The following is a 22,717-nucleotide window of genomic DNA, read 5'->3' on the forward strand; positions in this document are numbered from 1 at the left end:
CTTACCGGGCCCGGTAAGCCAGGGCCTAAAAAAAGGAATATTACATATTTTTCTCTTGTTTTGGTCTGAAATGGGTCAGGGTTTTGAGAACCGAGTCACACACCTCCATCAAAAGTACCGAGGAGTACCAAAGGGCCGGGGGTGGGGGGTGGGGGTGGTTGCTCCGGGTCTGGGTCCGCTAAAAAAAAAATATCAAATCGTAAGCCTTTGCTAGGACCCGTTATATGATCCTTTGGAGTAAAGATCAATGGCTGTTTTTTTTCTTCTTCTTCTTCTTCTGTCACAAAGGACGAACCTCGGCACCACTTCGAGTGCAAAACCGGAAATCAGTGTGGAAGACTGATTACTTCCAGTAGACGGATCCCCTCGGCCCACTCCTTCCCGATCAAAAAACGCTCTGAACGCATATTCACAAAGGAGGCGTATCAGTTTATCTCTTTGCTATTTACCAAACTACTGTTTCAAAATGTCTGAGGTACCAGACGATCATCTGTAAACGCTTTCTAAAGTCATCTTCCTGTTTTTTCTCCGAGCTTACAGTGTTTTATTTTACTTTCTCCGTCAGGCATTTAAAAAAGCCGCCGAGGAAGTCAAAAATTTGGCCAAAAAACCATCCGATGAGGACATGTTGGAAATCTACGCTTTGTACAAGCAAGCTACAGTTGGCGATTGCAACACAGGTACAGAAAAACTTGTTGTTGGTTTAATGTTTGTGTACCGGTTGGAAATATTCCAGATTACGTAAAGAACTTAAGGAATATTTCAATCAAAGGTCATCAAACATGAGCTTTGTAATATCATATTTTTATACAGGGCACTCGGCTTCAAGCTTGGCACATGTAGTGAAATGTGTCAAAGTTCTCTTAAGAAAAATAGGTGACACCTTTCATAATGAATAAAGAATAGAGTCGATGTTCTAGGAAAGCAATAAGCGATAAAAGTGAGCTTAATGACATAAACTCGAAGGGTTCTTTGTTCTTTAATCAAACAACTGAATTTCACAATTGGCAGTTAAACGTTAATCTTTGGGGGTTTTTTTTAACTCGTATTTTTGTGTGGCCACAACCATCAGCTTTAGAATAGAGGGTTTTCACGGCGTCCATGTTGAAGGAACAGAAAAATAAAAAATATTTGCATTTAAACGAAATTTATTTCCCAAAGAAAAATCATTGTGTAATTTGGCTCCTGGCTCCAATATGGCCGCTGTCACAGAAACCTGTAGCAAGACGCCCTTCAATGACCTTAACTATTTTGATGCCTAGTTGTATTGTGTAACATGTGCACCGACATGGAAGGAGTGAAATAGGAGATGCCTACCTCCAGGCCAACATATCTGATTTCTTTTGTAAATTTAAATCATTTAAATTTATATTTCTCATCCTAAAAATAGTCCGGCCTTTATTGAATACCTTTTTACTCCGCAAAATGGATTACAAAAATACCCTTTGTGCTGTTTTGAATTTCTTGCAATTATGGGCCTGGCAGCAAGTACTCCTTGACCTTTAGGCATGCTAAGTGGTAAATTCGAGATGCGAAGGTAGTAAGGGTGTTTCTCAGAGAGTCCAAGATCTGGGGCTTTCTGACTACATGTTAAAATATGAGGACCAGATTGGATTTGTAGAACATGGATTGGACTACCATGTCCACTATCGGAGTTAAATGGCTATACTTTTCAGGATATGAACTGAAAAATATGAAATATGACTGTAACTATTTGTCTGAGATGATTTCCATGTAGAACCTCTTAGTGGTGGAAATAATTTGAGTCATGCCAACAAGAAAAGATTATGATTACCTTTAAGGGCAGAATTTTTGAAAATTTAAAAGATTATCCCCATCATGTTTATTCAGTCACAGATCTCTTCTCCCTGGGTTTGTTTCAGTTTATTTCAGTTTATTTATTTATTTATTTTTTTTTTTGCCATTATATAATTTGTTGCACACTGTTACAAAAGATGAATAAATAACAAAAGAGAGAGAAACATATGTCATCAAATCAAGTCAAGTCATCAAATCTTTCAATTTATGAGACTCACTTTAATTTCCTCACAAAATATTTTGTCTTTGAGATTGCCTTGTAACAAATTTGAGACTTCAAAATAAGTTTGTGAGCACATTCAGCATCCAAGGTGAAGAGAAATGTTTGAAAAAAAAAACACTGTAAATATTATTCATAAATTTCTATGAGTCAGACTTATGCCAAAGTTGTAGTCAAACTCTACAGATTTTAGACACAAAGCTGTTTCCAGCCATTCAAATGTCTCTTCAATAGTCTCAAGTGTTGTAGACAGCCTAACATATATCTGTTTGATAGATTTGCATGTGTACTTTCGCAATGTCAAAAGTTTATCAAGAGTCTGTGTTGTAATCGAGTTTGTGGCTCACCAAATTCTTATTTAAGAAGTAAATATAATTATTTGTGAATTGATGAAGAGATTTCAGATTTCTAAGCCGTTGAAAAACTGTTCTGGCAATTTTTAGGTGACTTAAACAGACCAGACATGATCTGTTGTTCTTATTGTGGACAGACATTGTGTTTCTCTGGATGAGACACAAATTTCATCATCTTTTTTTTTTAACCCTTTCCAGCCTTTGATCTTTGTACTGTGACAATCACATTGGTCAAAGAATGCTTGTCTTTTGTCTTATTCATTTCATTCTTAAGAGGATCTAGGATAAAAACTACTTCCAAAATTTTGATATAAAATTTAATAGTAATTTTGTTGTACAAAACAAAGAGAATTTGTGATGACAGGGTTGGTATTACAGGCTGGACCTCATAATTATGGAGATGATCGGCTACTGAAAGTTGGAAAATGTCTCAAAAAAACAACCAAGGAAGAAATGTTTTACTTTGTGAGTGACTACTGTTCCCCTGAATTGAAGAATTTTCATTTGAATGTTCCTCTTTACAATAAATTATATCCAAAGCCAGAACCAGAACTAATATTACTATTCTAGGTTGACTCCAGGATATTTGGACTAATTATCATGATTAATAAGTGCACTGTGCATCATGAGCTACATGCAGCTCTCTTACTATTAAGAACACACCTTTATAAGGGAAAAGGTTTAAAGTCCTGTCCAGAGAGGACGTACTGCAGCAATAATACCCACTTAAATTACAGACTCACTTTTATGGATACAAGCCATTGTTCCAAAGGTGTCCTTGTGCCAGTCTGGAGTGTTGACTGTATTCGTGTGTGCATCAGTGTGGAGTAGATGCAGCCCTATTTAATCCAAAGAACTGTCAGCGACCCTAAAGAGTTTTGTTGTTTCAGTTATTTTTGTCCAAAATGACAAGTAGATTTTACAGCATTGAAATCTTCATAAAGGGTCCAGATTTGGACCATTTTCAGGGTTTTTATTAATAGCTGGCAGTCAGTTATTGTCGCTGGCAACTATCATGGGGATAACCAGCTGCTCAGAGTTGAAAATAACCATAGTCAATTGAGGGACTGGTTTGGAAACCTTGCCATGAAAACAATGGTGCTGCTATTTATGTCGGAAGGGCCACGACCCTGCACAATCCTTTGTTTTAACCTTCACTGGTCACAGTTGAATATGTTGACGAAAAGGCTTCGATTGGTCAGTTGCTCCAACACATTCCAAATTCTATTGTTTTTTTGTGCAGGGTTAAGGCCAAAAAGGCAAACAAAAACATATATCAAACAAGAAGTTTGTCAGGTTTCATAACCATTGCCTTGAATTAGCTATGAAATAACTGAAAGAATATAGGAGACTTGCTTTTGTTTTATCAACTACTTTGTTTGTGTATCCAGTTGATCCATAGCTTAACGACTGCCAGGGTATAGCGCTTGACCATGTCGTTAGAAAATTAGAATGCAGGGTTTTTAGCCTTTCATTCAGGGATTTGTTTTCAAACGAGGCACAAACACCAACCCCCTCAACCTCCCTCCCCAACCCAGGGGGCTTGTATGAGCAAGATACAAGAGACATTCCACAGGGTGTCTAATCCCATTGTTTGAAGAAAACAGATACAGTCAAACCTCCAGTAAGCGACCAGCCAAAATTTCAAGAGTAAGAGGTCAGATGATAGGCGGTCTAAAGTTTTCTTCATTAGCATATGACAACTGCAGAGGCTTACCACATGTGCTAATTCTCATTCAAACCCATATAATAATTATTATTAGTAGCCACAAAAATATTGTAACTTCAAATTTAAAGATCAGAACCGTTTATGGCTTGCCCCTGATAATCTTACTTTAAATGGCGAACAGGATAAGTCTCATTATAGCTACAACTTGAATCTCTCTTGTTTGTTACTTCTGTATTGTCTGAATTAAGTTTGTGTTCAGAATGCAAGGAGCAGGGATGGCGCAGTGGTGAGAGCTCTCACCTTCCACCATTGTGGCCCGGGTTCGATTCGCAGACTCGGCGTCATATGTGGGTTGAGTTTGTTGTTGGTACTCGTACTTGCTCCAAGAGGTTTTTCTCCGGGTACTCCGGTTTTCCCCTCTCCTCAAAAACCAACATTTCTAAATTCCAATTCGATTTGGAAAGGGTCCCCAATCAGTGCTCTGTGCTAAAGACATTAACAATTAAATATAGCTATTTATTTTTATTTGTATTTTTATTTTTATTTTTATTTTTATTTATGCGATAATGACTATTGTTTCAACAACACATTATCATCTGTCAAGTGGTGGCTTAAAAGAGGTTGAAAACAAAAGAAAATTTCAAACTTTCTGCCCTAAAAGTGGTCACGGTCGTTTACGAGAGGTGGTCGCTTACTAGAGGTTCCAGCTATAGTGATTTGACTTAAGAACTTTTGGTATTTTGGAAGACTGGTTGCTAAGGAGAAGTGGTTGCAAAGGGAGGTTCAACTGTATTTCCTTACATGTAAAAAACGACAAACATAACTCACTCCAATAATAATGGAGCTGAAAGTGAATCAACAGTTGCATTCACCTCCCTTGCAGACACTCTTTTAGCTCGTCATGCAATGAGGAAAGATTGCGTGACAAGCCAAGAGAGCGTCTGCAAGGGAGGCTACAGTAGCATGTAACATCTATATAAACTGAATTTCTTGAAACCAGTAAGAGGTAAAGTTTAAAACAAGAGCAGCAGTGTTTTATTTTTAGACCCGATAAAACACGTGCTGCGAGTTTTTTGAATGGCTTCAAAAAGATTCCTGGAAAAGCATGTGTCAAGAGAGTTCATAACAATGATGCTTTTGTGAACATTGCAAATTAGCATAAGAGAAAAACATGAAACACAGCATACTAATAAGGAGGAGGTTTTGTTGGGTATAAAACCACTGCAAATGATTTTTTATCGACCATTTAATAGGTCAATGGACTTATGAATTATTAATGAATTTTTGAAGGATGATTTATCATGAGCATTAAATGTTATTATAAGTCTCACTGCATGCTGTGCCAGACTGAATGATACATGTTCTCCCTTTGTACAGCGAAACCTGGAATGCTTGACTTCACTGGAAAAGCCAAGTGGGATGCTTGGAATGCAAAGAAAGGTGATTGTGTTTTGAGGATTTGCTGTGTTTGTGCAGTTGGGATGCGAGGGAGGGCTGTTACGGTTACTCAACAGACAGATTCCATTTTGCCGTGCATCTGTACTCTGTTGTTTCCACATTGTGACATCATCTGTGCGTTATGAGAGCACAGGCTCACAGCAAAATGAATCTATTTGTTTTATGCAATAACCAAAACATTTGACCACATTTCATGAGCGAGCATCATGTTGACTGTTTTGAGGATTTGCTGTGTTTGTGCAGTTGGGATGGGAGGGAGGGCTGTTACGGTTATTAAACAAATAGATTCCATTTTGCCATTCGTCTGTACTCTGTTGTTTCCACATTGTGACATCATCTGTGCATTATGAGAGCACAGGCTCACAGCAAAATGAATCTATTTGTTTTATGCAATAACCAAAACATTTGACCACATTTCATGAGCGAGCATCATGTTGACTGAGCTGAGTCAAAAACTTTCAAGCAAACTTTAAGACTATTACACACACGCAATAATTGTGATCCTCTAAATTAGAGTATAGCCAAAACAAAGAATCTCAGTTATTTTTCAAACTATTCTTTATTCCAGTAGGAATTTTTGACCCCAAGGTATTACAGCTTGTCAGTCGCTTCACTGCAATTTGTGGTTGATTATTTGCCATTACTGGATTTCTATTAGCGACATATTTGGACAAATATTTCCTTCCCTTTCACATCACAACAAAGTTCTAGCTTTTTTAACCTGGTTGAGGTCAGTTGCAACGGTCTTGGTGACTTTGCGCAATGTATCATCTGATAGTTTTGCTTTCCTGCAAACATTTGCCTATACTTGTCTGCTACTCACCAAAACAGTTTGCAGAAACTTTGTTGACAAGTCCCTCTGACTGGACTCTGGACACTCAGTGGTATAACCCATGACCTCTGCGATACCGCAGTGTTGTGCAGTACCAATTGAGCTGTCAAGTCAACTGTAAGCTGGTCAGTTTGTCAAGTGGAATATATGAAAATACATTGAACTGCGGATGAATATACAAAATGACCAGCTCCCAGTTGGCTTAATAGCTCAGTTGGTAGAGCACTGCACCGGCATCGCAAAGGTCATGGGTTCGAATCCCGTTCGAACCTAAATTTTTTTTCAGGCTTTCTTTTCACAAAACTGCGATGGTTGTTCACTTACTCATTAATACTTTAATTTGTTATTCATTATTTCATACTTTTTCAGGCACAAGCAAGGCAGATGCCGAGGCAGCATATATCGCAAAAGTAGAGGAACTGAAGAAGGCCTGCAGCTGATTTCATTATCTTTTTACTGGGGGAATAAAATTGGTTGTTTTTGTTAATCCTGAGCCTGTTTGTATTTCTGTACCGATTGCTGCTCCTTCAAATCCCGTCAGTTGCAAACATACCATAGAAAAGAACACACTAAAAACAACAGCAAAAATAACAATGACAATGCCAGATCAAAAGACTAACCTCACAACTTTACTCATTAAAGGTTGTTGTTGTTGTTGTTGTTTTTCTTCTTCTTCTTCTTCTTCTTCTTCTTCTTCTTCTTCTTCTTCTTCTTCTTCTTCTTCTTCTTCTTCTTCTTCTTCCTCGTTATTTTTTTTTTTTTCATTATTTACAATGTAACAAGGAACCCCTTTCACAATGTGGTTTTCAAAGAGGTCCTTAACAAAATAAATAAGGGATAGAGCAAGCCTTTACTTGTGCCATTGGATTTGAAGCTACAGTCCTCCCAAGGTACCAAAGGAAAAAAAAGAAACATATTACCCCCTCCCCACCCTCAATACAAAGGCTCAAAGAGCTTGGGTTCCCTGTGGAAATTTCGCGACACGAAAAGGCCGGCCATCTCGAAGGGACAAGTCTCTATTACTCTACTGCAGCAATGCAAATTACGCTAAGAAGCCCAATATTTTACTGTATATCTTCTAATATAAGTTTCCATATTAAGGAAGTTACCAAAACTGATGTCACAAGGGTCATGCCATACTTACAGTGATGCGAGTTGGATAAAAACTTGCCCAGCTTTTTTTTTTCTAGTGAGTATGGTAACGTAAAAGGGAAAACCAAACCTGATACTGGGTGTAACACTGATCGACTAGTTAACGGGGAGGAGTCGAAGAAGTTCTAACGTTTCTAGCAACCGAAATTTATGAAATTCATATATTTTAACTGCTGATAAAGGAATTGATAATGAGTGACCATCAAAGTTGAGCACGCAACTTTAAAGGTAGGTTAGAAAAAAACCCTAACAAATCGAGTCGTGTACGGGATTGGAACCCATGACCTCTGCGATACCGGTGCAGTGTTCTACGAAACGAACTGAGCTATCGAGTGAACTGGGAGCTAGTTGAAAAAAAATGTCAGGCCATTTCGTGAGAACCATCCCCACAAAAGGCCGTCGATAAAACCAGGAACATGGAACATTCCGGAACATCCCGGAACACGAAAAAAAAATTAATAAAAATAAAGGAAAAATGAAAAAAAAAGTGTGTATATTTATATAAAATGAAATTACATTGTATCCGAAAAAAATTCATATAAGAAGAAGTACGGAGTAGGTGGGACGGTAGTATAAATGGGGTATGTACTTTAATGGTATGTACTTCATGTATCCCTTATTATAATAGGGAATATATGAAGTACCTACGATAAATGGGGTGTTGTAACTGACCACACTGAATGAAGGCGTAAGTACTTTCCCGCCATTTGCAGCACGTGCTTATCGTCCGCAACGCCAGAAATGGATCAGTTCCGGCTCGGCTGACCAAAAACTCAATTTCCTGATGTTCGGAGTGGAACTAAAAGTCGTTCGCGCAGTCTTTTTACCAAAACCCTCCCGGCTTTCCCGCGTCCTCACGTTCCGTATTTGTACTCCTTTGTTGATCGTTCGGGAGCTTGGACCCGTTTCTCGAACGAAAGCCACGAAAACTTCTCTGCCCTTCCATGCTATTTTCAATGGATTTTATCTTAAAAACACACAGGCCTAACAGGAAACTTTGTTCATATAAAAAATAGTTATAACGAAAATGCTGCAAGTATACGCAGGATCTGTGAAGGATCTAATCAGCCAAAAATATAAATGACTCAAATTTCTGCAAGGCTGATCGGACTGCGTAGAAAACTTAACACGCCAGCGACATGATAGAGACCAAACCGAGATCGCGAGAATCAACAGAATGCGGCAACCTCTATCATGTCTCTATCATGTTTTTTATCTTCATCCAGTGTGGTCAGTTACAACACCCCATTGTACTACCGTCTTACCTACTCCGTACTTCTTCTTACATGAATTTTTTTCAGATACAATGTAATTTCATTTTATATAAATATACACCCCTTTTGTTTTGTTTTGTCTTTTTGTTTTTTTGTTTTTTTTTTCATTTTTTCCCTTTATTTTTGTTTAATTTATTTTTTTTTTTTTTTTATCTTAATTTTTTTTTCCTGTTCCGGGATGTTCCGGAATGTTCTGGAATGTTCCATGTTCCGGGTTTTATCGACGGCCAAAAGAAAAAGAAGCATTCCCTAAGTTTACATTTAAAAATTTTCCAGATTAGTCAGATATTGGAATTCTTGTACACTGTGCGTTCTAACGACGATGGGGAGCGTATTGCGAGACAAGCTGTGTAATTAACACGTTGTAAAGGAAGAAGAAGACCATAGGCAATTTCCATTCGACCAAAAGTGCAGAAAGTCTAGTGGCGGAATCGAATGGCACGAAAATCTACGCCGGGAACAATTTTCATAAATGACGAAATCCCAACCATTTCAACCGAAAGACCAAACCTCGTTCCCAGGGTCTTGAAGAGGAGAGACCCTGGGAACGAGGTTGTCGAAAGACCCAAAAGAACCGAAAACCTTCGAGAAGAAAGTGTTAAAAAATTGGGAACACATCCTCGGGGACGCAGGGGTAGATAGTCGGAACGACGCGAACATTTCACAGGCGAAATCGGGGCTAGCGAAAGTTTACCTTGCAAAAGATGGCGGGTGGTTCCGCTAGTCCCGAGAACCTTCGTCTCGTCCCGGATTACCTGCCCCTCGGGTCACGCATCTCGTAAGGTTATTTTCTTTTTCCGCGTATTGTGGTTAGCTGGCAGAAACTCAATCCGGAAATTGCCCTAATCTATTTCTCCAGTAAAACGCAACATATTTATTTTTCGTAATACCAAACTTGGCTCGCTGAGAGTTCTAGAAAAAGTAAACTTTTCTCCAATGTTCACAACATTACCAGCTAAGTTTCACCGTGTAACAGGTATCTGCAAGTTTTTTCGCAATGCATTCGTCAGAGTGCGTTCTGTTACCCCTGAGACAGTATATATTTAATTTAATCAAAGGCGCACAAACACCATTGTTTAATTTAAAAGCCAAGAAAGCATCATAGTTTTAATAACCTGTTCGACATTATTTACTCAGCTTTAGTCATCGGCAGGTATTATCAAAACAGTTAGTTCATGTTGTCATACTTTCTATTTAAGTCTTCCTGTCGACCAACCTAAAAACTGTTGGCTTGATATTTCATGTATCTGTGGATTCGCCGCACATCGTACAAATTAGAATGTTTCTTGCTGTACCGTGAATTGAAGCACAGGATCGATTTCCTTGCTGTAGATCTCACATGTTATCTGGTGTTTTCATTACGTTGGGCTTATATCAGTGGAAGGCTGTCCCCGCTGGGTAACATGTACTGTAGAAATGGGTGATTTCTTCAGAACCTTTTTTTACACTTTACAAGGAAAACCTTAACCTGGTTCAAAAACCCTCTCTCCCTCGTTTTACTTCCCTCTCTCTTCCCCCCTCTGTAACCTCCCCCCAGTCTATGTATTTTCCTCTTCCCCTCCCCTCACCTCTGTATTTTTCCATCCTAACACCCTTTATGTTTCTATCCCGCCCTGCCCTCCGCCCCCACCCTCCCTGTATCTTTTCCTCCGTTCTTCCCTCCTTCCCTATCTCCCTCCTTTCTTTTCACTCTTCCATCCTAAAGCTTCCCTCTTTCATCTTCCCTCTCTTCCTCCCTTTACGCTGTTTACGGAGAGGGTTTTCCTTTCTTTTCTTTTTCTCTTTTTCTCTCTTTCTTTTGAAGGTTGACCTAATTGATTTCATCATCAGAAACCACGTGCACGAGCAAGACTAATTGGAAATTGAGTTGTTCGGTTCTTTTATACTCTAAGTTTTATTTTAGAATAAGTGTTTTAATTAATGTTTCATATATTCATACGCAATAAATGTTTTAACTTGACAACGAAGTTGATTTGACTGGATGTTTGTATCGTTGGTCATCGTTTGAAAACCTATATCAATGTTACAAGCTGTCGATGTAGATCTACCTCCTTGGCTTTTCAGATCCTGGACAAAACAGTGGACAGCTCTGTTCGTTTAACCATTGCACCGTTACACTGTAGAGACTATTCGAAATATCTCTCCAAGTAAGCGGAGCAGGAAACTGCAGTAAACACTTCCTGTTCTATATTCAAATTAAACCTCTGTTATCACGAAACTAATCTGAACTAAGCTTCGTCTCAGCTTGTACAGGAATAGGTCTTATCACGGTTTTCGACGCCATATTGACGAGTAGGTAAACAGGCTTGAAATAACAGTGTTTGTATGGAAATCCGATGTCAAATAATTCTCATAAAACATCGCTTCTGAAAAATTCATGAATTGGAAAAATTTGGCACTAGGAAAAGGAGTTTAAGAAAAAAATTGAAGGGAAGTAGCTGTACCAGAAAGCGTCCAGTCGTGTTTTGAACTTTCCATACATTTGTCTGTAAAGCGAAACAGCCGTGACTGCTACTAAAAATAGTTCGCGGGAAAAAAATATAGGGAAATGTATGGAAAGTTCAAAACACGACTGGATGCTTTCTGGCACAGCTACACCCCTCCTTTTTCTAGTGCCAAAAGTTTCCAATTCATGAATTTTTCAGAAGCGGTGTTTTATGAAAATTATTTGACATTGGATTTCCATACAAAGACTGTTATTTCAAGCCTCTTTGCCTACTCGTCAAAATGGCGTCGAAAACCGTGATAAGACCTATTTAAAGAGAGGGTCAATTGGTCAGTGCAATCGGAATTTCCTGGTTAAAGACCACTTCTGTCTTGCGACAGGATTTCACGCAGGTAGACTACCATTCTAATGGTGCTCGATCGAACGTTCGTTCTCACCAGTAATTATTCATTTCCCGTTTCTAAATTAAAAAAAGAATGGTGAAAAACAAGACTCAATATCAATGAACGACATTTTTTTCTGTGTTCGCTCGTCACGAACTGAACGGCGTGCGCACTGCCTGGGTTGAAAATCAGATTACCATGTAATAAAGTTATGCCCTACTGAGTCAAATAAACTGCACTTAAGTTGCAGGATTAATGGATTATTAGGAGAGAGGTAAAAGAGAGATCATGGCCAAAGATTAACATACCAGTCGAGCCACCAATCCCAGGGGGAGGGATGTGGGGGAACGTTACTAATTATACTAGCGACAGTGAAGTACTCAGATAGTTATGAGCAGCTCACTTTCATTTTGTCACTAGTATAAGAAAGACATGCTTCCGGCTCGTGGATTGCCTAAAAAAAACTACCCTCTATGAAACGATGACTCGAATCGGGTCGGATGCATGAAACATTTCGGAATTTCGAGGTGAATTTTTTTAATGTCACTTTATTGGGGTCTTTGTCCACACCTCCCCCGTGAGTAATATGTGTACCTGTGTACCCACCCCCACCTTCTCATCGGCCGCCAATTGTCTTACCTCTTTTTAATTAGTTTTAACACAAAAGTTAGGTTGACTTTTTTTCTCAACTCTGATGCACGATACAGTGTAAATATCTGAAACACATATTTTGAACTGCGGATGAGAGATCAAATAGAAGAAAAATCCTCGCAGTTAGTACACAAATTAAGCTGCTTAAGTTCGTACTAACTGCGAGGATTTTTCTTCTATTTGTACGATCCAGTGTCGCGTTTTTTCGCGATGTTCCAGCTCTCTCGAACGTCTCGCTATGTCAAATGCACAGCGAATGGCACATGAAACAACACCGCGTATGTAGAGACTGTAGGGTTTGAGCCATTCGATTTCTTTCCTCTATTTATCGACGATGACTTGCTTTTTTCAAACCAAATAGTCCCAAAATTGTTCACTTTAACCCCGGGGGGGGGGGGGGGTACTCCTCGGAATTCTTAGTGGGGGTGTGCCGCCCGGGTCTTCAAATCCCGACCCTATTTCAGACCTAAACATGCCATTTTCCACATCCGTTTTCAGACCTGACCTCTAAAATTCATACCCGTTTTCAGACCTGATAATTATGCATCAGTGCCGAACGGAAGTTGACAAAAGGAGTAAAAGTAAGCTGGAATGACATAGTTTATCTATTTCTTTTTCTCGCTATCAGTTGGTCATTCCAGTTACGTACTGAGAAGAAAAATGTGTTTGTAAGCTTTCGTAAATGTTCCCCGCCCCAAAAACCCGACCCAATTTCAGACCGTAATTGTCAAAATCTATACCCGTTTTCAGACCAAAACGGCTGAAAAACCATACCCTTTGGGACGGCACATACCTTTATACCTTATATAGGGGAATACCCACCCCGGGACTTTAACCCCCAAATTGTGCTTATTCGGTGACTTTTTTTTAAATTCTGGTGATATCAGCAAGCATCAAATTGCAAAAATCAATACTCTCGCAACTTCACAATAAAGGTTTCTCAATTTGTAATGCAAGCCTAAGTGTAATCTTATGTAAGTCTAATGTACACTTTCCTTGGGTTATATTTAATCGCTATAGTGTTTACATTTGATTGAAGGCAACGTTAAATACCTCAAAGAGTGAAAAATATCCTTGGCACAGAGGATTGCACGGTTGTTGGCACTGAAGAAGTGAATACTAATGAACTCCTTCTCTCAGGCACATAGTTTCATTTGCTTCCTTTATGACTGGTCGAAACTTAGCGGGTGATTGTTTTTTTCTTTCTGTTATTCCGAGAATGCAGACCGGCTAAATTACAGTACGGATATTTAAATTACGTCTCTCGACTGGAGGGTCGACGATAAATCGAACAGGTAATTTTTTGTAGAGCTTCAGCAATTTGCATTTTCAGAGGCAACTTTGTGGTTTTAGGGTTGATTGTTCCAGTTTCCTGATCCTGTGTGATGCCGTGGTGATTTGTGGGGGCGTTGCACCGTCCTGTTTTGAAGCCATTGGTCTCTAACTCTGACATTAAAAATTCACTCTTCCTTTCTTTTCGGTTTCTTTACCCCCATATTAAACGCCAGGAAGGCATGTCTCTTAGACCGGAAAATTTTGGATTCGGGAAAAATAGGAGGGAGTAGGGACAGAGTATAGGTGCGAGGGCTAGGGCAAATACAGTTGAGTATACGTGGCACTGTCTTCAGTTGCACATCCGTTATGTTAATTTGAAACTTAGCTCGTCTCTTGATCATGATTAACGGTAAAAGTATATAAAAAAGGAATAAGAAATAGCATCGCATTAAATTTTGCCTCGTTGATGGTGGATTTATCGTAGAAAGCGTTATATTAGCGCGGTTACATCAGTGCTGCTCCGCTCTAACTTCCGTAGTTCGTTCTTCGTCGCGTCAAAGTTTCCCGCAACTCGCTTCTCATTCGAGTCAACAAGAGGTCAGTTATATTGCCTCAGGCGGTTAAATTATTGAGGAAACTATAAGAAGGGAAAGGGCAAAGGGATAAAGGAAAAAAATTATGAGAAAAAAGCGACTGTCACCTTACCCCTACACTGTGGCTCAAGAAAAAGATTGGACTCAGATATACTGTCCACTTTCATGACCAGAAAATTGATTTCAGGACTCCTAACTCATAAGCGGATTTCAGCAGCCGAGACTCTTAATTAAAACTCAAAAGTACCAATCCCATATCTACTTATCTAGCATCCTTCCGCCCCCTCACGCAAACGCGCGAAAGTTATTCATTCATGAAAGACGAATATTTGGTCATTTAATTTTATTAGCTCTCTCGGCGATCGAGCCAGCTAGCTAAGTTCTTCCGTATTTATTCTCGTGTGATAAATATAGTATCGTAATTACCTGAATGTAGACCACCTCTCTGCTAGTTTTTAACACTCATTGTCTTGTTGTTTACTTGTTTGTGTTTATTGTTTACCTTGCGGTAATTTGATTGGCGTGGCCGGGCGAGAAAAGAGAAGTGCAAATTTTCTTGCATACCTACCCAGAATGCTTTGCGTTTATGGAGGTGGAAATAATGGCCGACTGAGTCAGGGCAACCGATCGTGATGTGAATTGATAGCAATAGCTGGAAAAATGGCCCCGAAATAACCACCGGAATTCTCTTAAAGCTAACTTCCTACACCGATCGACCATCAAAGATCACTCAAAGGGCCATTTTGAGCTCGTTTGGGGCCATGGATTGAGTTTACCGGCAAAATGCCGTGCGCACGAAGTGAAATATTTGCCGATGGGTCACACACGAACCTTGGACATTCGTTGTGAATCACTCATAATTTTTTGAGATTTTGTAGCTATAACCATGAATCCTGATCCCAGGGAGTGTAACATCAAGGTTTTTGCTCGGTTTCGTCCACAATCTGACGCAGAAACACGAGCAGGAGGACAAAATATTGTGTCCACTCCGACAACAGATACCTGTACACACGGAGTAAGCCTATAGTGTTCTTATGATAATAATTGCAAACGTAAACTTGGCGTTGTTATCTGAATTATTGCTCATTCAGAATAGTCTTTGAGATCCTTTACTGTTCCTTTTATGCGTTTTAGGGACGGACATTTACGTTTGATCGCATTTTCAAACCAACTACTTCGCAAGAACGAGTTTACATTGAGGCAGCGCAGGTCATTGTTCAAGGTAAGTTGGTAAATTTGAAGCCACATTTTTTGCTGTTTGGGAACCGAAGAAGCTTGCATTTGAGGCGCAAATTGGATTTCGATTTCTCAATATCTACTGTACCCTTTAATCCGGCATCATGTTAAAAGGAATCGTAAAGAATCGCTAGGCGATATTGTAATAATAAAAATTCTGTCACCGTGCGCTCGGTTCGAGTTTCAGTTAATTTGATGTTCCAGCGAGTGTATCTTTTAATGTTATCGCTGTAGTCACTCGGCTCCCTCTTGGTATTCTGTTATGTCATGAAAGTATTAGCCTGTTGTAAGCGTATTTTTGTGAGGTGTGATATCGTTAGGTTTTTATATCGGCTGGATTTTTTCCTCTGTGGGAAAACTGTTCCAATTTGCACAGATTATTGTTTTACTAATATTGCTTACAAACGAGTAAGAAATTCTTGTTGTCGAGGTCTGTCGCAGATCCGAAATGTTTGGATCACCTGAATAAATACCAGTGAAGGGGATAAGGGTTTAAGCTTGTCAGAAGGGAAAAATGTTACTCGATTGTGAAGTTAGTCACGAAGAGATGTCAATTTCAATCGCCGGTAAATGCATTTCTTGTATTATTAATTTATTTACTACGGCTTTGATTTTGCACCGGCGGCTTATGGAAGACGTATCGGATTCCCTTTTGTTGGTCATTTATTAAACTCTAAGCTTTCGGAACTTGAATTTGTCTAGCGAAGCTAATTTTTATGCCGTGAAATATATTCCAGTTATGTCACATGGACGCACGCAAGTCAGATAAGATAAACAAGTCTCTTAGAAGAAAAGAACTATAATTTGAATATGTATGACGAAGAATCTACCAATTTTGGTACATTGTAGCGTACACTTTTATTATTTTTGCTGGAAAACCGGTCGTGTGTTACTATTAGCTGGGAATAATGAACGAAATAAAAGCCTTGTATTGCAGATTTTGTGGTATTGGTCCGCTAGCTACAAGGAAAAGTAAAATCCATGCAATAATTTTCATTCCTCTTGTTTGATCACATGGTATTCCTTAAAAAGGTCAGTTTGTTCTTCCTGTTTTGAGCTTTAGAGCTGAATAAAGGAAGTTTTCTGGCTTTTCGGCGCCCATTTCTTTCTTATCTAGAACGATTCTCCTAAAAAACCGCAGTTATCTTTCTCTGAAGTGATTTTTCGAGAGAGCCGTAATTTTGTGTTTACAGACGTCAGATTGGTGAATAGATCGGTTAATATTCTGGTTCCGAGTTGTTAAGCTTAAATATTGTCTCTTTTATATGCTAATTCTTGGAAAGGTTGAAAATCGGTCTGCCCACCTCTTCCTTTAAAGTTCTAAGCTACAGCTTGTAAATTAATGTAAACTGATGTCCTACGAAGTCTTCTTATCATTTCTTTTGATTTGACCTCTCGAGATTACAATGTACGAATATTTATACATCGTTGTCCTTTCTGGCCTGCTGCGATGTCTTAGAACTGTGTTGATTTTGCACAAGTTTCACTCGTCAGCATTTATTTAATTGGGCGTTTTTGCATTTTCGAAAGTAAACGAATTAATAGCATGAACTGAAAATTAAAAAGATAGTTCCTAGGAAGGTTTGTTTTCGTTAAGGGTTTGGCGATTATATATTCGGTTTCGTTCGATTCTCATTTTGCAGTTTTGCAATATATTTAGCATTTCAGTTTATTGAAAGACCTTTTTGAATTGCACACGTAGAACTTAACACGTACTTAACTTTAAATTCAATTGTTTCCAAGTAATTGATTTCGAGAAACTTCGCATATGTAAATGTCTTTAAAGTCTAATATTTCTTCCTCGAGAGGCTTTCGTATTTCAAATGAACAGTAGTACATGTATGTTTTTCGTTCAAGGTTGTTCTTAAGTCTAAAACATCTAGTAACATTAATAAAATTGAAGTTGAAGTTGACATCTGTAATCACAAATCAAATCGTGATCATTGCCAAATGCTCAGAGATACTTGTATTTTCATTTTTTTTTTTTTTTTTTTCAGAAAATTAACATATAAATAGTCCACACAATTATTTCAGACAGTCTGATGCATTTTGGTAAAAGTTTGCGTGTAGTACATCAATAGTATATGATTTAATTAGATTCTTGGCAGAAATTCTTGCTTATCAAACTGTGTACATATTATAACCACAGAGCTGGTTATTTAAATGAAGTCAAACTGAGACCATGGGTTTTAAAAGACAATAATTACTTGACCTATGTGACTGTTTATATTAAATGAGTTGTTTTAATAAGTAGATAACTGTTTTTTCTACTCTTTGCTATACAGTATGCTATTTTACATTGCTTACAGAAGACAGCATTTACTGGTAACTTCATTTGGTTGGCCAAATAATAATGGGTTTAGACTTCAGTTTTGTTATACCCCGTCTGAGTTTTTGTTTAAATAACCAGTGTGTATTGACTCTCGTTACTTTTGGAAAGCATCTTTTCACTAATCTTTTTCTTTTTTGTCGGGGGTGGGGGGGGGGTACAGCTATCATGATAAAACTTTACAGAATTGAATACAAGGAAGCTTATGAAAAGGGAACAACTTCCAATGGAATTCAAAGAAATTAGCCATTTCCCAGGTGGTTTCTTTGCAAACTTTACTCTCACCTTACGCCTTGACAAAGAGTCAGGACACGCCTGTGCTCGTCAGTTATACGTTTGTACCTGCCAACTTTTCCTGGGCCAATTGCCTGAGATTTTAGTCTTTCTGCTACCTGGATTTATAAAGGTGCTCCGTTGATTTCAAAACACTGCCAAATGTGTTTAAGGGTGTTGTGACAATTTTTATTTCTGAACATTACCAAAGATGTTCAAAGATTTCTAAAGATTGCAAAAGATAATCCAAAAGTGGAAGTGTAATGATAAACTATTTTTAAAATGCTAAAATGATTGACAGTAGCAATTAAAAATGGTGATGTGCATGATGGGGGTGTGTGGGGGGGGGGGGGGTGATAATGACCATTGACATCCTAGGTGGGTGGTGTGTGGGGAGGTTACCCGATAGCTACATGTATAGTCTAATGTAAGGCACATGACACTGCCTGCCACATGTACAGTTGGAAGAGTGAGGGGAGGGTGTTAACACTGAGAAGGAATAAAAAATGGAGAGTATACAAAGTAAAAAATAATATAATTGACTATGGAAGCCAGCAGGTACCAAGTCTTCAAAGTAAACTTGAAAATATTAAATAAAATATCTGATTAGGTATCACTTGTTCTAAAACTTTGATTTGATTCAAAGATGTGTGGCCATGTTCAGCTGATCTTTGTCTGACTCTCAAAGTACAACGGAGCATGTAATTATTAGGATACTTGTTCTCAAATCATCTGTATTTTATGCATAAATTACATTAATAGGCAAGAGATCATAGTTTTCTCTTTGTTAGCCTGTCTTGTGTTTAAATCTTGTAGTTTTTAGTGTGTCGATGCTAGAATGCAGTGTAATTTCGGTGGATGTTGAGGTGTGGGAAATTTCAAGGCTTCGTTAGTTTTTTTTTAAACAGAGTCTTTGATTTCTCCAGATGATAACACTGATCTAAATTTTATTTGTTTTGGGTAATTTTGTGGCCTTGTCTATACCTTTTACTTAAAAATTTTTTTGAAGTATGGCTTGGGCACATTCTCTGTAAAAATATATTTTAGTGAAACTGTTTGAAAACAGTAACTGTTGAATTGTTTCTTACATGTTGATGTATGATGGGGAGGAAATTAAATTGTAAAAAATGTGCATTTTCTTTTAATTAAACAAAATTTACAATTTGTAGGCTGGCAGACAGACAACCAATTAAGTTTGTTGATTTGGATAATTGAACTTTTCTATTTCATTGTAAATGCAAGCTACAGCTGTATAACTTATCTTAACTGGACTTTTAAAATAGAATGTACCTTCAAACTTGAAAGCAACCATCACAGCATATTTAAAACTGACTGTTTGCTTTCTTAGTAAAAAAAGTATTGTTTTAAAGCAATATTTTCTAAGCAATAATGTTATATTTCTCGTTGTTTGGTCAAAGGGCATTTGAAGTAACACTGATACAGATAGTGAAAGCTCCTATTTCACATGCAATTTTTAAACTGAAATAAATCTTAAGTGTTAAATTTACTGAAGGGAAAAATAGCTGCTCCAGGAGCATGTTGTTCGGTCTGTAGCCTTTTTTTTTTTTTACTGTTACACTTTGGGATTTTATAAGCTATCTTGTTTGAAAGAACTGCCCAGTAGGTGAATTCACAGGTTTCATCTTTAAATGCAGATGTTGACACCATCTTGTGAAGCATAGTAAACAGCACCGCATGGAAGTGCTGCTTGGTTGTGTTCAGTTGAGTGGTTGCACTTCACAAGATCTCATCTACAGATTCAAAAACTTATTTTTCATTATAACTGCTCTTGTACAACTTAATGAACAGTACCAGGGGAAAGTACCACTCAGTAGCTTGTATGTTATTGGCCACACTTTAGGATTTCATCCACAGATTCAAAAGTTAGAACCACCTAGTACAGCATAATAAACAGCACCACAGGAAAGTACTACTCAGTAGCTTTCATTTTAATGGCCCCACTTTAGGATTTCATCCACAGATTCAAAAGTTAGGACCACCTTGTACAGCACAATAAACAGCACCACAGGAAAGCAATGCTCAGTATCCTTCATTTGAATGGCACAGACACACTTGAAGATTTCATCCACATTGATTCAAATAATTGAACCACTGTGTACATGTTCAGCATTATAAACAGTACCACACTCGGGAAAGTACTGCTTTCATTGGGATGGCCACACCTCAGAATCTCATCCATATGGGTTGGCTATTGCTTTATAATGGAAAAGTGATACAGGGAGCAGGGATGGTGCAGTGGTGAGAGTACTTACCTCCCACCAATGTTGCCTGTTCTTATTCCTGGATCAGACATTATTTTATATTTGGGTTGAGTTTGTTGTTGGTTCTTGTCCTTGCTCCGAGAGGTTTTTCTCTGGGTTCTCTGATTTTTCTTCACTTCAAACCCAACATTTCTAAATTTTAAGTTGATGTTGAGAGTGTCGCCAATTAATACATTGACACTTGAATAAAGTGGTAACCGTTATTTATTTGTTTCCTGAAAAAAGTGGTTCCTGAGCATACATGTACATGTAATACAATATTGTGCTTGAGGAACCCAAAATGTGAATTCTCTGTAACTTTTTTGTGTATTTAAATAATTTACATTTTGTTTTGTGTTGTTCTGACAGATGTACTCAATGGCTATAATGGAACTATATTTGCGTATGGACAGACGTCCAGTGGTAAAACACACACAATGGAGGTAGGTCATATGTTGACTTCTTGTTATTGCAGTTTTCAATAGCCAAATTCATTTTGGAAAATGAAAACATCATCTCAGATGAAATGCCCTCTGACAGAATGCCTGATCTCATATCCACTCTTTCGGAGAAAAGTCTGGTAAAATCTGTTTCCATGACATCATAATGTGTCAGGAATGTGACACATAGCACAACTCTGCATGCTCAACATTTTTGACAAAAAGACTTTACCCACAAATTGCCTAAGATTGATTTTCAAGATCTTGTCGCTATAAATTTTGGTAACATTCAGAAAAGCAAATTAATGATTTCAAGCTTCTGAGAAAGAAGAAGGCTGCTGCTAAAGTTTTGTTTACATGGTGCACAATTTGGGTGTTTTGTATTACATATATAACTTAGTTGAACAGACAAAAAACACTACATGTATAAAAAAAATTGTATGTTTATAAGAACTTGTCACAGTTTAAATGAAATGTAAAGTTTATATCAATACAAGAAACGACTTTCACAGAAAGTGTCAATTGAAAATAGATTTTTTTGTAAGGCTTGCATCTAGGCAAGTGCAAAGCCAAGATTTGAAACAATTGCATGGAAATTGTGACTTGCATCAGGCCATTTTATTGACCAGTCGCATTGCAAAACGTGAGTGATTTTAGCAGATGTTTCCTCCAAAGACAAACATTTGGGTATGGGATTAACAGAAATGCCATCTAATATGATTTAAAGATGGTGCCCCCTTTTTTTACCATGTTCAGATGCTTTTTGTGCTGCATGCCTAGAGTTATGGCTTTTTTTAACCATAAGGTCAACTTGAAATTTCATTTGCAAATAGTGTAATTTGTAAAAAGGGCAAAACGCTTAACAGACCTGTGTGAGAGGTCTTTCATATATTTACATTCATTTATTCATCCTTCACGTGTATATTATGAACTCGCAATATGACCAACTCACAGTTGGCTTGATAGCTCAGTTGGTAGAGCACTGTACCGGCATCGCCTGAATTTTTTTCAGGCCTTCTTTTCGCAACTACTTAAGTTGCGTACTAACTGCAAGGATCTTTCTTCTATTTGATCTTCATCCGCAGTTCAAAATATATGTTTCAAATATTAACATTCATTTAATGATAATAATTATTATTATTACACATCTAATAAAAAATGTCTGACCTCTCTCCCCCCTCCCTCCCTTTTTCATAAATCAAATCTAGTGAAACTACGGCTAGTAAAAATTTTCTTTTGGCTGGTGAAATCAGACCTGTTACTAGCCACTGGTCTAATGAGTTAAAAAGTTAGTTTCGAGGCCTGCACCATAAGAAAGATATGAAGAACAGTTAGGAGAATATACAATGTATGTTGATTAATACTGCAGCTTAGAGAGTTAAGTGGACACTCAACCTCTACAGAATTTAGCTGACTGTGTAAATGAAGACTAATCGTGCATCCAGTGGTTTTAATTTCTCAGTTGAGAGTAACTGAATTGTTTCACTGTGAAACTAAGAAAATCGTACATGTAAATATTAGAAATATTATAGCTGAGTTTTATTGTTTGTCTCACAATTGAGTCACATAGATGTGGATCAAGATGTTTCGACTGCTATACTGCTTGTCTTCATTGCCTGATGAAGACCAGCCGTATAGCGGTCAAAATGTCACGATCCACATCTATGTGACTCAATCGTGAGACAAACGATAAAACTCAGCTATCATTTCAAACCACGATGATGAACACCTTTCAAAATACCAGAAATATTTTTGGAATGTTTGTTGTGTTGAGAAGAAAAACCAATCAGATTTAAGAGGAAAAAACTGCAAGCTGTAACATAATTATTTTAATTTGTGGTTTGTGGTTTTTTCTTGTGGTTTAACTTTCCCTCTGATAGGTCACACAACAATAAACTTTCCCCAAGTAATTCTAAGTGTTCACAGTTTTCTTAGTTTGACAGTAACTATGTTCTCTTTCAGGGTAATCTCAATGATCATCTTAATCAGGGGATTATTCCTCGCATTGTACAAGATATATTCAACTACATTTACAATATGGATGAAAATTTGGA

The 22,717-nt window shown here is 37.9% G+C and overlaps 2 protein-coding genes across 2 annotated transcripts in view; both read left to right on the forward strand.

Annotated features, from left to right (window-relative positions):
- The first annotated feature begins 328 nt into the window (after positions 1 to 328).
- Positions 329 to 6,837, forward strand: LOC146460081 (acyl-CoA-binding protein-like). Its single transcript, XM_085088445.1, has 4 exons — positions 329 to 475; positions 566 to 680; positions 5,438 to 5,500; positions 6,720 to 6,837. Exons 1-4 carry the CDS (start codon positions 467 to 469, stop codon positions 6,788 to 6,790), a joined length of 258 nt encoding a protein of 85 aa, XP_084944571.1. The 5' UTR covers positions 329 to 466; the 3' UTR covers positions 6,791 to 6,837.
- A 7,872-nt stretch (positions 6,838 to 14,709) lies between these two features.
- The window catches only part of LOC146460082 (kinesin heavy chain-like), a 37,170-nt gene continuing 29,162 nt past the window's right edge, over positions 14,710 to 22,717 (forward strand). Inside the window, exons 1-4 of the mRNA XM_085088369.1 lie at positions 14,710 to 15,139; positions 15,259 to 15,346; positions 20,593 to 20,666; positions 22,626 to 22,717. The exon at positions 22,626 to 22,717 is cut by the window's right edge and continues 13 nt beyond it. Of these exons, the coding sequence (XP_084944495.1) occupies positions 15,011 to 15,139; positions 15,259 to 15,346; positions 20,593 to 20,666; positions 22,626 to 22,717 (383 nt within the window). The 5' untranslated portion in view covers positions 14,710 to 15,010. The remainder of the gene's footprint in view (positions 15,140 to 15,258; positions 15,347 to 20,592; positions 20,667 to 22,625) is intronic.

This window comes from Pavona decussata, unplaced genomic scaffold (genome assembly GCF_977016875.1).
Source record: "Pavona decussata unplaced genomic scaffold, jaPavDecu1.1 SCAFFOLD_214, whole genome shotgun sequence".
Taxonomy (NCBI): Eukaryota; Metazoa; Cnidaria; class Anthozoa; order Scleractinia; family Agariciidae; genus Pavona; species Pavona decussata.

Coding starts and splice junctions, on each gene's coding strand:
- LOC146460081 (XM_085088445.1), top strand. Junction 681..5,437: donor AGTTGGCGATTGCAACACAG/GTACAGAAAAAC, acceptor CCCTTTGTACAG/CGAAACCTGGAATGCTTGAC. Junction 5,501..6,719: donor TGCTTGGAATGCAAAGAAAG/GTGATTGTGTTT, acceptor ATACTTTTTCAG/GCACAAGCAAGGCAGATGCC.